At 33.5% G+C, this 17,745-nt stretch overlaps 1 protein-coding gene across 8 annotated transcripts in view; it reads left to right on the top strand.

The window, feature by feature from the left end:
- EPHA5 (EPH receptor A5) overlaps window positions 1-17,745 on the top strand; it is a 346,898-nt gene that overhangs the window by 275,263 nt on the left and 53,890 nt on the right. For 5 of the 8 annotated variants that reach the window (XM_032400476.1, XM_032400479.1, XM_032400481.1 and 2 more), the window contains 2 exons: window positions 6,824-6,889; window positions 16,708-16,775. In XM_032400476.1, the coding sequence (XP_032256367.1) occupies window positions 6,824-6,889; window positions 16,708-16,775 (134 nt within the window). The remainder of the gene's footprint in view (window positions 1-6,823; window positions 6,890-16,707; window positions 16,776-17,745) is intronic. The other 3 variants (XM_032400482.1, XM_032400478.1, XM_032400477.1) reach the window with 1 other exon arrangement.

Genomic DNA, 17,745 nt, shown 5'->3' with positions numbered 1-17,745 from the left:
TTTAATACTTTCAAACAAAATTTGGTATATTTTGCTACAGTCAAGGCTAGAGCCATATATAAGCATTTTAAGTGTTGTTTGTAATTTATTGTGAATTAATTTATCTTTTTTTTTTAACCTGGTAACAAGCTATTGAGGAGGAAGAAAGAAAGGTCTATTGCAGAGTTCTCCATGACAACATCTTAAGTTTTCAATAGAGGGGAGGGGGATGTGGCTGGGGAGTGGGAGGGAGGGAAAGGAACTGGAAGATGTAGAAAGAATTGTGCTTCCAATGCAGTATAAGGCAATAACTGGTACCCACGTCTTACCCCCACAGCTTGCTTTCAGCGCCATCTTGGGAAAGCTGCTTCTTCTCTGAGTCCCAGAATTCTTAGCTCTAAGATGAATATACTAATAGGACATTTCAGGCTTGAAACAGGAAACACAAGGAGAAAGAAAATGTGTTGGAAAGACATACTCTTCTTGTGTTTCTCCTTTACTCTCACACTATTACCACATTTAACAATGCTTCTGGTACCAGATAGTTGGGTTTTATTTTGTTTTGTTTGTTTTTCTACACCAAGCAATTCTCTATGACATCAGCTGGGTGGCCTGCAATTCAATTCAATTCTTTTTTTTTTTTTTAAAGATTTTATTTATTTATTTGACAGAGAGAGACATAGTGAGAGCAGGAACACAAGCAGCAGGAGTAGGAGAGGGAGAAGCAGGCTTCCCGTGGAGCAGGGAGCCCGATGTGGGACTCGATCCCAGGACCCTGGGATCATGACCTGAGCCGAAGGCAGACGCTTAACGACTGAGCCACCCAGGCGCCCCCAATTCAATTCTGACAGTAACTGGAGTTGGCCCCACAGGTTAAGGACTCAGTCCCACAGGACTACCCTCTACTTCAGACAGCAGTCACAAGTAGTCAGTCCCCAGGTTGCACACAACTTCTGTCCTGCAATCAGGGGTTCTCGTGACCTGCCTCCTTGAGTTCAGTCATTTGCTAGAACAGGTCACAAAACTCTGGGAAACACTTACTTACATTTACCAGTTTATTATATAATAAAGGATATAATAAAGGGTACAGATGAATAGCCAGTTGAAGAGATACATAGGGCAAGGTCTGAAAAGGTCTCAATTGCAAGAGCTTCTAGCCCATGGAGTTGAGTTGCATCACCCTCCTGAACCATGGATGTGTTCACCAAACTGGAAGCTCTCTGGACTCTGGACTCTTGGGATTTTTATAGAGGCTTCATCATGTAGGCGTGATTGATCATTAACTATTTCTAGCCCTTCACCTCTCTGGGGAGAATGAGGGGTATGACTGAAAATTCCCTACTTCTACTCATAACCTATGTGTTTCTGGTGACCAGCCTCCTCCAGGAGACCACCAGGAATCACCTCATTAGTACAAAAGACATTCCTATCACCCAGGAAATCCCAGAAGCTTTGGGTCAAGAACCAGGGTGAAAGATCAAGTATTAGAACAAGAGATGCTCCTAGTGCTGTTATCACTTAAGAAATTACAAGAGTTTTAGGAGCTCTTTGTGCCAGGAACTGGGGTCAAAGAGTAAGTGTTGGAGCAAAGATTCTCCTAGCACCCATATATACAAGCGTTTTAGGAGTTCTGTGTCAGGAACTGGGAAGTAGGTTCTCTCTCTCTCTCTCTCTCTCTCTCTCTCTCTCTCTCTCTATATATATATATATATATATATATATATATATATATATATTTCTCATTATTTCACAGCAAGATATGAGAGTGACAAGCTTGGAATTTGATTAGGTAAGACTGAGATCCACTGATGTTTCAAAATCCATCCACCAGGGACTTGTGCTTAGGTATGACCATTGTTGGTAAAGCATCTTAGGGGGTAATAAGGAGGCACCTATAGGAGGCACCTATAATTGTTGGTGAGGGATAAGAAGTCCTATAGTGAGGACAGAGAACTAGAAAAGAAGCTTGAAAAATTACTGCATATAATGATATCCTATTCTAATTTGTCTAGACTGTGACTTGGAAATAGTGATTGAATTGCACATATAAATCCCAACATGTATGGTAGATGTAGTATTCCCTCAGAGTTACTCAAAGACACAATCAAAAAATAAAATAAAAAGTTTTTTATAACCATTTTGCATTACCTTCTCTTTAGGGTGGAATAATTTGATGCCTTTGTGCCAGAAGCATGGGGACTGAAGAGTAGAGTTTGGGAGCCACGTACATTATAATTATGCTTTTTATCCCTTGCTCAGTATTTGCAAAAGATTTCTGCAGAAATAACCACAAAAAATTGAAATCAGGGAAAATTAAAATTGCCCCATAATGCTAATTAATGTAACACTCCAACAATAGCTCTTAAAAAAACACTTTTGTCATCATGTTACTTCTTTGCACACTGATTAATATATATATATATCATTGATTTTCATTGCATCATAGACTCCACAAATGTATTTTGTTTACTTCAAAATATTTATTCATTATTTAGTTCTTTTAGTATGGCCAACTTCATGCATATTTTCTGCACCTCCCTCTTTGCCCTAAGACCAGATTATTATAATAATATTAGTTTTAAAACTTCTAAAGTGCTCACTGTGAGCCTGGGACAGTGCAAAGAGCTTCACGTGTATTATGAAACTCATTCTTCCAAACTGCATTATGTGGAATAGTTTCTATTATTATCTCATTCACATCAATGACTGGTTTACCCAAATGATCCATATAGTAATGGATGCATCCAGGACTGCTCCTAGTTTGACTATAAACCCCATGATCTTAATTCTTTGGCTTCACAATGGTGTCAAAAGGTGAGGACTTTTTTATTGCTCTTTAATAGGTTTTATAGGATTGTGTTCTAAAGGCTTGGTGCCACTTTTCAGTGGCCTAAGAGCCACTGTGTTTTCTCTAGTACTGAGTACCCTCAGTTGGTGTTATTGTTGTTTTATTTAAAAGGGGTAAACTACAGAGCCTTTTTTTCTTCCCCTTTTTAATTTTTTTTTACCAATAAACTGAAAATATTTGTTACCTAATTGAAGTACTTGTTTTGTGAACTTACTCTTCCTGCGTTTCTCTCATTTATCTATTAGGATCTTAGTGTTTTTCTTATCTGCTGTATGATCTCTTGTTTAAGAATTTAAATCATTTATCCATAGCCTGTAGTCTTGGTTCTCTGATCTAGTGTCTGGGAGAATTTCTTCCCTAGAGTTATAATCACCTTACTTTGGTAGGAGGGAGGTTATCTTACTTACATTGACACACTTCATGCATATATTGATCAACTGTGTGTTAAGTCCTGGCTAAAGTAATTTTATTTGAATCTTTTTTGGTCTGGCAAGCTTCTGTTATCATATTTTAATCTTCTGAAGGACAAATCGAAATATCTTGTTGAAACAAAGATGCACAGTTTTTTTTTTGTTTTTTTGTTTTTTTTTTATTATAAGCCTGGAAGAGCTAAACTATTTTAAACTTGGCTAATGATGATCTTGCGGTGGCTGCATGAAGTTACTGCAGCCTTCCAGGTGCTGCAGACGGGAGGGCGCAGCTGTGGCCTGTGCGGAGCCTTCACCCACACAAGTTAGATGGGCCGCTATTTCTAGCACATTTTGGTTTCTGTTTCTAAATTATCTCCGAGGCCTGTAAGCATTTTCAACCTGTACTTCAAGTATTTATTGATTAAGGAAAGAGCATGTATACCATCTGGTGCTGAGGTGTTCCTGGGACAGCATCCTCAGAGTTTATTTTAAAAGATTTATTTGGGGGGTTGCTCTTACACTTTCGATAGTCCTAGTAAAGGAACTTCAGTTCTAATCTTCTTAATAATGCATAGAATGCTGGGATCACTACTAAATCCTCAGAAAAAAATATTTTATGGAATTGATTCTTCAAAAAATTACATTGACCCTTCTGTATTTATATGCGTCGGTCTGAATATAATCAGCTATTTAGTTATATTATAAATGCAAATACGTGGTATGATAATATTATATGGATCATGAAAAAAACAATTCCTCTGAGATAATACGAATCTAGTCCATCACTTTGATTATGGTATTACTAAGACTAAGCTACCACTTTTCTCCCAAAATGTGTGATATGCCAGATCCTGATCTAAGTGAATATATATATTCTCTCACTTCATTTTCACAAAACTGTCGAGATAGGATCTGTTATTATTCCTATTTTATAGCTGTCAACTGAAATACGAAGAGATTAACTAATTTACCCAAGCTAATTTATTTGTGCCATCTTAAAACAAGTCAGACACTCTCAGTGCAAAATCTAAAGCAATGACTCATAAGAATATAGAAGTACAAGGGCTTGATTTTACATGATTTCATATTTTTGATTAAAGTTTATTAAAACTTTAAATTAAAATTCTAGTGATAGGTAAGGTGATTTAAGTTCTTCCAGACTAAAATTTGTGGATTGAGTGTTACAGTGAATAGCATGTGTATGTGTGTGTGTGTGTGTGTGTGTGTTAAGTTGTAGGACAAAAACCTTATTATAAATTTTCAAATTAGGATGACTGAAACAACATTATTTTTAGGATCATTAGTGTGGCTTTTGTCTCAGGACACTGGCTGAATATTAAATCCTGCTAGGTAATGCCAAGCCTGCCTAAACACAACTCTACGTGAGTTTATAAACTGTGTATAGTTTACAACTAGAACTAGTTTGTACTTTAATAGGAGATCTCATCACCCTTTGTTTTTTTAATCATTGAAAAGTAATCAGATACTTTTGTCAACAATTATTATTTATTAATTATTTACTGAGTTGGAACTGTGCTGTTTGAAATTAACACATATATGCAAACTTTCCACATTAATAACTATCAGTAAAATGAGATAATTGTGCCATAGTTAATACCAATTACAGTAAAACGCTGACTACTTATGGATGCCATTCATTTCGTTTAAGCTGTGAAGAAAAAGAAAAGATCAAAGAACATCCTCATCTTAGGGAACTAATAGTCTAAGAAAAGAGGAAGGCAAACGTTCTTTAAGGGCAGATAGTAAATGTTTTAGGGCCTTACATTGTCTGTCATAACTACTCAACTGTGTCATAACAGCACTAAACAAGCCACACACAAGTAATGAGTATGGCTGTGTTCCAACAATACCCTATTTACAAAAATAAGTGGTAGGGTAGATTTGGTCCAAGGACTGTAGTTGGGCAACCCCTAATCTGAGTGCTGATACAAACAGAAACAGGAAAGTGTATTTATATAAGAGATCAGTATGTGTTTAAGACATTAAGGAAATAAATATAATTATAAAGAAATATAGTAAGATCTGCCAAAGTATTTCACAGATGTTTTAACTACTCTTTAAGTATTTTAATATTTTGATATACCTACATTATCTCTACAGTGAAATAATTTTAAGGCATATTTAAAAGATTTTATTTATTTATTTGAGAGAGAGAGAGAGAGAGAGGAGCACAAGCGGGGGGGAAGCAGGCAGAGGGAGGGAGAAGCAGGCTCCCTGGACGTGGGGCTAGATCCCAGGACCCTGGGATCATGACCTGAGCCGAAGGCAGACGCTCAACCGACTGAGCCACCCAGGCGCTCCTTAAAAATAGATTATAATAAATAGTCAAATAGGAAATAAATGTCACAGTGGCCGTTTATATTTACTAGGATTCCACTTTAGTGACAGCCAAATTCCCAGATAAGTAGTCCTAAAAATTAAAACATCATCAGTTAAAAATATATATATATATATATTCTCTCTCTATATATGTTGAATATTCCCTACTTTTCCTTTGAAAAAGACCCTTTGGAATTTTTGGAATTCGATTTGGAAATACTTGTCTACGTTTGTTAGCATTTCCAAATTTGTGGTATGTTTATATTACACTTTCCTCTCCTTATTTGTTATAAAATAGAGTAGATACATTTCAAATAATTCCAGTTCAAAATAGACAGATTTTAGACAAAACCCTAGGCCTGCTGGTTTATGTATCATTGCTGAGCTCATTTTGCAGTTCTCTTGAAATCACTAGAAACAATATTCATAAAATATACTAGCAAGTGAATGCATTGAAGCACCAAATAACTTCTATGTTATATTCTGCCATCAGTTTATGTGGTTTCTAATGATAAAGTGCATTTTAGTAAGCAATTTACTTGGTATTTTCTGGATTTTTTATGAATATGTGGAAAATTTGAAAGAATCCTAAGTGTTGTAATATCCAGAAAAGTGCATGTATTGTATATAGCTTGCTTTTTAAATATAATAGCAATACAAATATATATTTGGAGATGCATTTTTTAAGTCTGAATACGTAAATTTAAATTGGTAGTTTTCCATTGGTGATTGGAGAAGTCATGTAAGTGTAACATTTTCAGTAGGTTGTGATAAATAATGCCGCTGGCACAGGCATACAAAATCAGTGGGTCAAATCAGCAGGACATTGTTCTCCCTCCTAATTTGTAGGCTCTATGCAAACATGTATTTAAAGAACAATTTAGCACGTCTTCTGAATATAAATTTTGCAGGAATTTCGGAGGAAAGATATATTTAAATGGGCTTACATCTTTATTTGTATGTCTATATTAATTGCATAATCAAATGCATTAGCTCATTCTATTTCCTACTGAATAAGCATTTTAAGTAAAATAAAGATAACTATTTAATATAGCTCTGTATTTCTTAAGTCCATAAAATGCTTTTTAATTTGAAAGGCATTGTGGAAGAAACTTAATTGTAATGCATTTAGGGATTTTGCTTTTGAAAAGCAAAACAGACACCTGTCTAAATTCATAGTGTCTTTATGCTATATTGAGGGAGTGGGATGTCTTCCTTATCTTGGGCTCTCTTGTTTGCTTTTCAGTTGCTGCGAGTGTGGCTGTGGAAGGGCTTCTTCCCTGTGCGCTGTTGCCCATCCAAGCCTAATATGGTTAGTGTTCCCCTCCCGCTTTCACTCCTATGTAATGTCCCACCTATATGTATTATTGTCAGCATTCCTTTTTTATTTTTCTCCATTTGTGTACATTTTAACAGTTAGTGCACCAGTTGTGCCTAAAAGAAGAGTAGATTGAAACTGATTTCCAAAGGGGAATCTGAACAAGTCATTGGATAACAGATAATTTCAAATAAAATATACACATAGCACATCATCCTTATGTCAAGCATTCATACTTCTCTTCCAGAGCTTTTACTGTGGTCCTGATTTAAACCAGAAGTTGTAAGATTGGAGCATCTGTTTTACATTTAACATGTTGCTGTGTTTGTTGTTCCATTAAGATTAAAACCATATCATATATGGAAGTGGAATGCTAATTCTTGCTGAAATCCTGCTTCAAGGTGAAATCACCATTTCTCTCTCCCAGAACCATGGAATGACCATAACTTAACTGGGATCTTCTATTTTTTTGTAATCATTGTGTATACATGTGGCACTGGAGAATAGAACCATATGTAATTTTAAATGGTTTATTTAATATTTTAAGTTTGAATTATAGTCCAGATGTTAGATATTAAAAGTGATATTTCTAACTTGATACTAGTGAAGTAAAAAGTATGCACATTTTGGGGATCAGTGTCCAAATGCGATAGTCTTAATTACTTAGAAATGCAAATCCTAAATATATATCTGGGTTATAGCTATAAAACTCTAGGCTAGGAGGAAAGACCAAAGACCTCTATCTACAGATTTAGAGGGACTCCTACACAATAATGAGCTATCTTGTAAAAAGTGAAATAATCTAGATAATTTCTGCCCAGATTTAAGAGTCTAAATCCCTGCACAATTGTATTGAGCTGTGATCTGTAGTCAAAATTTGCCAGGAAGAGAGATTCTGAAATGCATTTTAGAGAAGTATAGGGTTTCCTTGGGGTACTTTAAATTGTAACTTGCATTCTCTAGGTGTAAATTAATTTTTGTTGATTAAAAAAACTGCTGTGAATATGTGCGCACACATGTGTGCATATGAGAAATGGTGGAATGGATACCAGTGATCTTATGAGAACGAGAGAAAGTAACAAGCAGATTGATAAAACTCAGAGATTTTTTTTTCAGTCTTTTGAAATTTTTGTACTTGAAAAAAGTTTGAAGTTAATATGGAAGCACAGATCTGTTTCACATGATTTAACTTACTCTGAGAATTCTTTTATGAGCATGGGGTTTTGGTAACAAACCAAAAGAACCTGAAATCTGGCAATGGCTAAAGTATAACATAAATAGCTTTACATTGTGATTTTTTTTAACCACTCTACGAAAAGCTAAAAACCAAACAAACAAAAAAATAGTTGCTGAACTGTTCACGCTACTGAGTCTTGAGTATAGTTGTTATAAGAGATATATCATCGCTGATGTAGAATAAGCAGAATTTACACCTTGGCAAAAAAGATCGACATCCAGGCCTACCTTGAAGTAAATCTCAAATATAACCTTAACGAGAGTATAAAAATTTATGAAGACATGACTTAGAAAGCATTGGCAAAAACAATCTTTAGCTAGATTTTAAATGCTTGATTTTAAAAATAGTATCTTTTATATGCAAATAATGCATCATGAAACACTACGTCAAAAACTAATGAGGTACTGTATGGTGACTAACGTAACAATAAAAAATAAATAAATAAAATAAAATAAAAACAGTATCTTTTTCCACTATACAGTTGGTTCCAGGGAGTTTATGAAATAAATAAAAGAGGAAAAGTGGAAAGGCAGAATTCTTCCTTCACAAAGAACACATCAGAAAACCTGATAACAGAAATGTTTTTCTAATATTTTTATTCAAATAACATTAGTAATTGTGGAGGCAGTGAGTGTATTTGTGTGTGTGTGTGCACATGTGCACACACACACACACTGAATGAATGAATGAATGAATGAATGATTTAACCACAAATGTGGTTAGATGCCTAATAAAATGCTAACAGTTTTCGTGGAAAAATTTATGGAAGATCCAGAATTTCTTTAATGCATTCTTAGTAAAACAAAACAAAATAAAGCAGAAGAAAGAAATTTTAATTGATTTTACATAAACTGTAAGAGAGTTATCTAAAATTATTACTGAGAAAGAATGGAAGCTTAAGATGTTTTTATTGTTATGTTTTCTGAAATTCTGTCTCGTAATGGAATGTCAAGTCACTACAAGGTTTCAGTTAAAAATACTATCTGTTTAGATTAAAGCATTGATGGAAAACAACGTTTTATAGTGGAAATTAAGGGCTGAGAAGAATAATTTTCCTAGTACAGTCAGTACTGAAATACTGAAAATATTGAAATACTGAAAAATCTTGACCTGAAATCTTGTCATCTAATTTCATGCATATTCATATCAGTATGAGTCAATTACCACAAAAATATTTTCCAATGGAACATTCTATCATCAGCATTTGTGAACAGACATATTTACAATTATAAAGCAAAGGTTGTTAGACATTTTGAGATTTTAAAATCTCATTATTTTTCATTTCTAGAAAGACCATTCATGTATGGTTGGCTTTGACCTTAATGTAATGCAATGCATTACATTACAATGTAATTAAAATTGCCCACTGTAAATATACTGGCTTTTAAAAGTACCTTGACATACCTTGTGGAAATCTCAGGGTCTGAAAAGCATAATTTTGAAACCACTGATTGAGATCTTTGATCCTGCAGTTCAACTATATTAAAGCTTCTTCAATTCTCCAGAGTTGTGAGTTTTGCTGTGTTATGTCTCTCACCAGAAAACCATGCTCCATTCTTTCTCAAGTGTATGGTGTACTATTTATAAGATGACATTGGTAATTAGATGTTGCCACCTTTGATCTCAAATTATTTTTCATCACTCTAGTTGCCCACTTTGTGTGGAATCTGTACAGTTATATATAATGTTAATGTTTCAAATATTCTTTCTTCTTTGACTTCAATCTATCCAATAATAGAAAATATTTCTGCAATATTTATGAATGAAACCTAGAGGCCTAGATTTTAGGTAGCCAAGTTTGCCTACATTTTTAGCAGAGGTATTTTTTATTGGCGATCTTTGACTTTATGCCATCATAACTGTCTTGAGATTCTAATTATTATTTCACTTCTCAAAGGAAATCTATTTTTATAAATATCCAGTGTTGAATGGATTGTTTTTTAATGTAAATAAAACATTAATGTGTGTAATTTCTAAAAACATTTATCTCTTAATATTCATTTGTGCTTATGTTTACAAAAACCAAAATATGTTTATAACATAATATTTATTATAAGTCCATCTGAAAGATCCCATGGTCCCCAAATAGCTTTTTCTTGTATTTCTTAAATTCAAACATATGTCAGACTATTTTCTTCTTTCCTTAATTTTCATGCTTTTCAAGTGTTTTCTTATCACTTGCTACTTTTTCTGAAGTGTTCAAGTGGCAAAGGAAACAGAGTTTTATATTCTGAAAACAGAGGTATTAAAGGTTCATTTACCTATCCTGTGACTTTTAGGAAATCTACCTCACATTTTAGAGATTTTTAAAAATATTATTAATCAGAGATATGAGGGAAAAACTCTAGCTTCTGTCATAATGCAGAGGTTAAGAACAAAACCAAAACAACTTTCTCTGACCAAAAAGATCACAAATTATATTGAAACATTATCTTGGGCCACCTGGGTGGCTCAGGCAGTTAAGCATCTGACTCTTGATTTCAGGTTGGGTCTTGATCTTAGGTCTTGATTTCAGGGTCCTGAGTTCAAGCCCCACATTGGGCTCCATTCTGGGTGTGGCGCCTACTTAAAAATCAAAAACAGAAACAAAAAAAAACATTATCTTAATGTTTCAATGAACTATTTTTCTTTTTCTATGTTAAGTGAACATTTCTTAAAATTTGAAGTGAGCAAATTTTTATTTCCACATATATACAGCAGAGATTATTTCATTCATCTTCACATTTCTGCCAGGGAGGTATGTGGAAGTACTATTCCATTTTATAGAGTTAAGAGAGAGACATAGAATATAAAATTATCCCTTATAATTCTAGACCCCTATTTAAAGTGCTCATAGTAGGCAGATGTAAGGCTTGCCTACAATATATAGAGAATATATTAAATTCCAATTGAAGGCTTGCTATGTAAAATACAACAATGAACTGCTCCCAAATCCCTTTTTATAATACTTGTGGAACCTCAAGTAGGAGATATTATAGAAGATATTAAGTGGACCTACTCTAATGGAGAAATCCAATAGTCATATTCACGAAATAGTTTAAAAATTAATAGGATATTACCTACTCTTGCATTAGAACAAAATTTATTGAAAACAGGGAGATGGTCTTCATATGTCATACTTTATGAAATGTGTTTTTATATCAAAATTCTAAGTCAATTAAAATTTAACTCAATGTTGAAAAGTCTACAATTCATCTTTGAGTATTTGGAAGTGTTTAAGTCTTCCTATTGCTAATTCTAAAATGATCTGAAGAGTTCATTAATGAAAAACTTATCAATTCATATGTACTATACTATTTTGGAAGCTGTTATTTCAAAGGTATTCTTTTTTTCTTTGTCTTTTAGAATATGGACATTAAAAATGGTATGTAAGACATAAAATAAGAAATAAGTTAGTGTCTCATATTCCCTTTAATCATAGAGTGGTTAGTATCCTGACAGAATGTGAAATGGGAACTTTGCAAGGTATGCCTTCATTTGTGTGGTATAATCACTCCATTCCTATATCCCAAAGAAAGTGTGATTTTCAACATGAATACATTTCTCTTGAGAAGTATGCTTGAGAATTTTCAGTAAACAATAATAGATCATTTTTTGTAGAACCTAAACCTATCTATGAGGAACTCAAAAATCATAGTGCCCTAGAATATGAATGAGGAATATATGAATGAGATTCAAGGTCCTGCAAACAATACAGCCTAAATATCCATAATCTCATTTCACTACATTTTTCACTCACATTCTTATTGAAGAATATCATCCTATAAAACAAAACTTAATCTATTTCCAGTATTCATTAGATATATTAATAAGCTTGTGTTCATATGCTTCTTTATTTTATGAGGCTGAATTAGCTGAGCTTTCATTAAAACTACTTTTGTTTAATTGGAGAGAATCCTGAAGTGAAAAAGTCAAACTATTTCCTCAGAAGCTGTAACTTATGCTTTTTAAGATGCTAGCAATAAAATTCTTTTTTTTTAAAGATTTTATTTATTTATTTGAGAGAGAGAATGAGATAGAAAGAGAGCATGAGAGGGGGGAGGGTCAGAAGGAGAAGCAGACTCCCTGCTGAGCAGGGAGCCCGATGCGGGACTCGATCCCAGGACTCCAGGATCATGACCTGAGCCTAAGGCAGTCGCTTAACCAACTGAGCCACCCAGGCGCCCGCAATAAAATTCTTAAACAAATTATGCAGTGGTTGAGGTCATTATTATGTAAGAATATGGGAGTGTGCACATTTGGAGAAGTGTGGTTTTTAAAGAGGTTTAAATTACAAGAAGATTTTATTTCCCATAAGTAAAACGTAATCGACTCTGCTGCTATTTGTTGCCTTTTGAATATTTTTTTTTGCTTTAAAATATAGGTAAGGCATTTCCTAATCAATCTGGAAAATAGAGAGGCAACATAGAAGTGTCTATTTCTGACCTAGGGACTGCATCTGCTCACTCTTTCAAAGAAATTGAAATGCAGAACTATTTCTTCTCCCATCATTGCACCCCTCCCCACCTTATATAGAATTCAGTGGGAAATAAAAAGGTTTGTTTTTTTTTTTTCCCAGTGTTTTTCTGTAGGCTAAAGAAATGGAAAACTCTGATTCTCTGGAAGCTGTAATTGAACAAGGATTTACAGTCTCCTTTGGCTATTGCTTTCACTCATCTTTCCTCATTGACCATAAGGGTGCCATTTAGTAAATTACTAATTTTATGCATTGCTTGGTCCTCTGGAGGGCTTGACATTCATACTCTAATTTATTATCAAATTCTTAATTTACATCCAAGAATTAAATTACTCATTGGCACATCCATCCATACATAAAGATAATTGTTTACTCTTTCATGTATTATGGAAATTTCAAATATACAAATTTAGATGTTATGATTGAAGCTAAGTTTTTAAGATCAGAATTAGTATCATCAAGGATGTGTTACCCAAATTCTTAGGACAAGTATGGGAGAAAATAGACTGGTTTCTAAATAACCTATTAAAGTCATTATTATATTTATGTATTAAGTGTCTCTCTAGGACTTTTTAATAAATATTAATTAATGAATATGAATTCCGCCTACATTTAATATGATTTCTCATGCCCACCTCTACTACTAAACAGTAAGACAGCATTGTTTTCTAGGAGAACATAAGTATAAATGACAAGAAGATGATTCCCTTAATTACAAGCACTCCAGATATTTTTAGTACAATGATATCAAAGCTCATTAAAATTGTGATATGGAGCCAAATGAAGAAACTGTTTCTTTTCCATTCAGAAAAAAAAAAAAAAAAAATTGGTTCCAGAAGGTAGGAGGCATAATTTACGTACAGAATGGCGTATTTATTGACTGTTTGTCTGATGGGTTAAAATTATGCCTCTGGAGCAGGTACAGAAGATGATACTGAATGAACAGGCATCCTGCAATGCTTTGTTAGCGAGGCTGAACCACTGCTGGAGGGCCAGTCTCTGTCAGCTGCACTTTTACTTGCTGTATCTTGTTGAGGCTTGTTTTAATGATGCTTTGGGGGCTTCCAGAACTTAATTTTATATGTTAATGTGACATACAGCCGTATATGTTATAGAGCTCCAGAGATGCCCATAGTCAAAAATATCTCCTTTCTATTGCCCTCCTGACTCTCACCTTAGGTATTAAAATGTTAACCAGTCCTCACCAAGGTATTCCCAGATGACTTTTTAGATGAGATCCAAAGTTTTATTTCCATTTTCATATGAGGAATTTGCATGCAATTTAAAAATCCATGAGGCTTATTTAATAATAAAGACTATTTGAAGATACAAGTTTGAAAGCTTTTTTTTTTTTTCTTTTGAAGGTAGGAGAGCTGTAGAATGGATGTTTGTTTTCTAAAGTAAACTGCAAAAACTTGTATACTTTTCAGGTCTCTTTAGAATTCTTCTAACAAAGGTTTTTTGTTGGTATTATTTAAATAACATAAATCTCAGGATGATTTCACACAATTGTAGTTAGAACATTGATTTTAAAAAGTATCAATAGCTTCTCTCTAGAGACACATGCATTAAAGATTGAAAGGATAATGTAATATCTAGAAAAATTATGAACAGTGCATTAAAATAACTTAAATGTCAGGCCCAACATAATTTCAGTACGATTTTATGTATTTGTTTTTTTTCTCTCCATTTCACCGCAGTGATTTGATTCAAGATGTCTTAAGGACTCTTGGGTGGCAAATGCCGCTAAGTGTTATGAATAAAATTTGAAAAGCCACCAAATCCCCATTGTGTATTTTTCCTCACCCAAGAATAACATACCTATTAAGTATATTATTTCAAATTTACTCAAATTTCACTTAGCTGTCTTTTATTAATAAACTGCCAGTTCGTTAACGTGATAAAACAAAGATAATTGTATTTTTCTTTCAAAAATGACACAAAGATAGGTTGTGTTATCTACTTTGTATAACATATATGTAATTATACACTAGGAAATGATATAGAATAAAATAGGTTTCATTTATATATCAAAATATACATATATTTAAGAACGATCATAGAATATGTAAACAAGGAATAGTCATCATTTGTATGTGTTGATTGGATACTTTATTTACATCACATAGTAGTTTTAAACCAACTTTGTAATGAAAATATTTTGTCAATCTGTCATTTTGGCTGTATTTTCTTTATGCAGAAATCAATGGAAATTTTGTTTTTAATAAACTTAATTTTGTTATGAGACCTTATGAATAGTAAATTCACTTCCTTAGAATTTCACTAAAAATAATTTAAATGTTTTCATCTGAGTCAGTTGTTTTAATGTTTTATCATGTACCTCATCAACTTAGTATTCATCAACTCTCCAAATACTTGTCATTGTGTAGATGCAATCAAATATCATTCACTTGTTCATTTATTCATTCATCAATGTGACAAATATTTTTGTTGCCAACTCTGAGACAGGCACTAGGTCACTGCAGAAATTTAGGGGTAAATGCTAGTTGCTGCTATTTATGAAACTGACAAACAGTAAGAGATCCAGAAGACATACAAAATGATTATGTTGCATTAAAATGGGAATCACAACGTGAGAGGAGTACAGAAAACTACTAGATTCAGATGGGGAAAGATTGCATGAAGTTGGGGTATCAGGAAAAAAAAAACATGAAGAAGGCAAAAATTGAACTAGACTTTGATAATTGAAAATTGTTAGGAAGAATATCCTAGGTGTGGGAACCAGTATGTATAAATGTGTGGAAGCATAGAGAAATATCTTTAGGACCTGAAGATCATCCAGTATCCGTGAAGATTAACAGAGATAGTGTAGGAAATATGCATTAGGGCTATGTTTAGAAATCTTTATCTTATTATTTTATTGAAGACTTTGCAGGAGACAACACAGTAGAAAAGTACCTTATTTATAGTAATTTGGCTACAGCCATGTCTAGTAGAGTTTAGGAAAATAGTTACAGAATGCAGGAACATCGGTTCAGAGGCACTTATAGCAATCCAAATGAAAAATAACAAAGCCTTAATTGAAGAAGGGGTAGAGCTAATGAAAAAGTAGAGATGAATTTTAAGACTTTTATGTTATACAATGCTTGGGATTTGGCAACTACTTTGTTGTGAAGTACACAAGACAAAGGCTTTGTACGCAAAGGGGCCAAGGCCTTGCCAGGGTTATTAACAGGAAAAGAAGTCAACAGATCAAGACTGAAAGTAAAGAGAGATATACTGATTGGTTTTTCACATCTATTTTGTTTGTATGCCAGTGGAATATCCCTATAAAATAAATCTCTGAGGAACAAGAGTATAACTCTCAAAAGAATTAAACCAGAATAGAAGTATTAATTAAATTGATGGAAATGAATGGATTGACAGTAGAGAACCAGAGAAGTTCACATAAATGAAGAGAGGAGCAAGAAGCATCACAAAAGGAGTAGTTAGGGATTTCAGTCCATCATGAATAATTAAAAACTAAGATAAAGTCATGGGGTGACTATGTCATTAGTGAACCTCCAAGGACAGATTTTTTCAGTAACAAGAGCAGGTTGCAAGGACTTTGAAATTAGTAAGTTTTTAAGTAAAACAGGAGAGAATAAGTTTTCGGGAGTGGAGCTGAACTGAGAAGGGTTGCAGTTTGTGGTAAATTTGGTAGTGATCTAAGTGGATTGAGTGGAGAAAGATCCTGAAACCAGAGCGGGGCAGGGGGGAGATGATAAGAGTAAGATACTGAAAGGAGGACACTATTGAATCAGAGATATTTTGGGCAATACATTCTGTAAAAGGGCTTCTGAGGTGGCAAAAAAAAAAAAAAAAAAAGAAAGAAAGGAAACAAAATTTCTAGAGTGTGGTGTATGGTGGAGAGACTTTTTTTTTTTTTTTTTTTTTAATGGATTTGGATGGCTTCTGACTTCTCAGTGAAATCTGGGCAAGACTGAGAGATACTGGTGGCGGAAATATGATTCATCCAAAAGAAGGATTGGTGTTTTCTCATGCTACTAGTGTGAAAATCAGTTAGGGCTGCAATCATTTCAATTGCATTTCATGCTTCTGGGCTTCATGTGATTCAACGCTTGGAGATGTGGCTAATTGTAGCTTACTCTGTTCCAGGAGGTGTGGTTACAGCAAAGCAAAACAAGATCCAGAAGAGGAAAAGATGCATTTTCATAATGGGCACAGTAAGCAAATTGTAAAAAATCAAGAGAAAACAAAATAGAGGAGATTTTATTATTATTTTTGTTTATTTTCAGACAAGGAGATTTGTAATAACTGACCAAAATATTGTGTTTAAAAGTTTAAAAAGAATGTAAGTGTTCTGTTACGTTCCTGTAAAGCATATGGGCTAAAGGGCATTGCTGCCTGACTCTAGACAACAGCTAGATGGTTTATTCAATTTTTTAAAGAACACCTTTATTATAGTTATTAAAAAAAAAAACCTTTTCAATCATTATAAAAAGCTGTTACATTTCAAACCAAATTTCCAGACCAATTCTAATTTCTTCCAGCACAGTCAGTAGAAATTTATTGTTAAATAACAACATCAGATGAAACAAATAAAATTTCTCAGTATTTTTTCTCCTTTTTCTAGCATTATAGCAGGAATTTCCATGAGCAGATCCTGTAGCAACAACCTTTGTTCAATGATTTGAAAAAGACTATCCTTTTTAAAAATACAGAAAATCAAGTTTTGATAACATGCTTTAAAAATTAGCCTAAATGAGTTCTAATTAATGGTGTTTTAATATGTGCATTTTTTCATAAATAGTATAGTGTTAGTTGATTTGCTAAGTAAATAAAAATAATTTCTTTTTTGTCACTCTGCTGTTACCATAAAAGTCAAATAATTAAAGCCATAATTCATGTTGCAAAGCATTGGATCTATTTTCATAGGTCCTATCTTATTTAATGGTATTTATCCTTAAAAAAAAAAATCTTGTGAAATTGGTAGTCATTAAATGTGATGAAACTGAGGCTCATAGAAACTTAGAGTCTTGGATAAAGCCATGTAGTTAACAGGAGTAGAGTGAGAGGTAGAACTTATCTTTTTCTTTTGACTTCTGTGTCAGTCATACTGGACCAAAGCACCAGAAAAATTATTTTAAATTATTTTTTGTAAAACCAAAATTCATCTGTGATGGCATTTTAAGT

The sequence above is a fragment of the Phoca vitulina genome, unplaced genomic scaffold (assembly GCF_004348235.1).
Source record: "Phoca vitulina isolate PV1807 unplaced genomic scaffold, GSC_HSeal_1.0 scaffold3, whole genome shotgun sequence".
In the NCBI taxonomy this organism is placed as follows: domain Eukaryota; kingdom Metazoa; phylum Chordata; class Mammalia; order Carnivora; family Phocidae; genus Phoca; species Phoca vitulina.
Note: the sequence above shows the minus strand (reverse complement) of the source record. Positions and strands in the feature narration are given on the sequence as shown.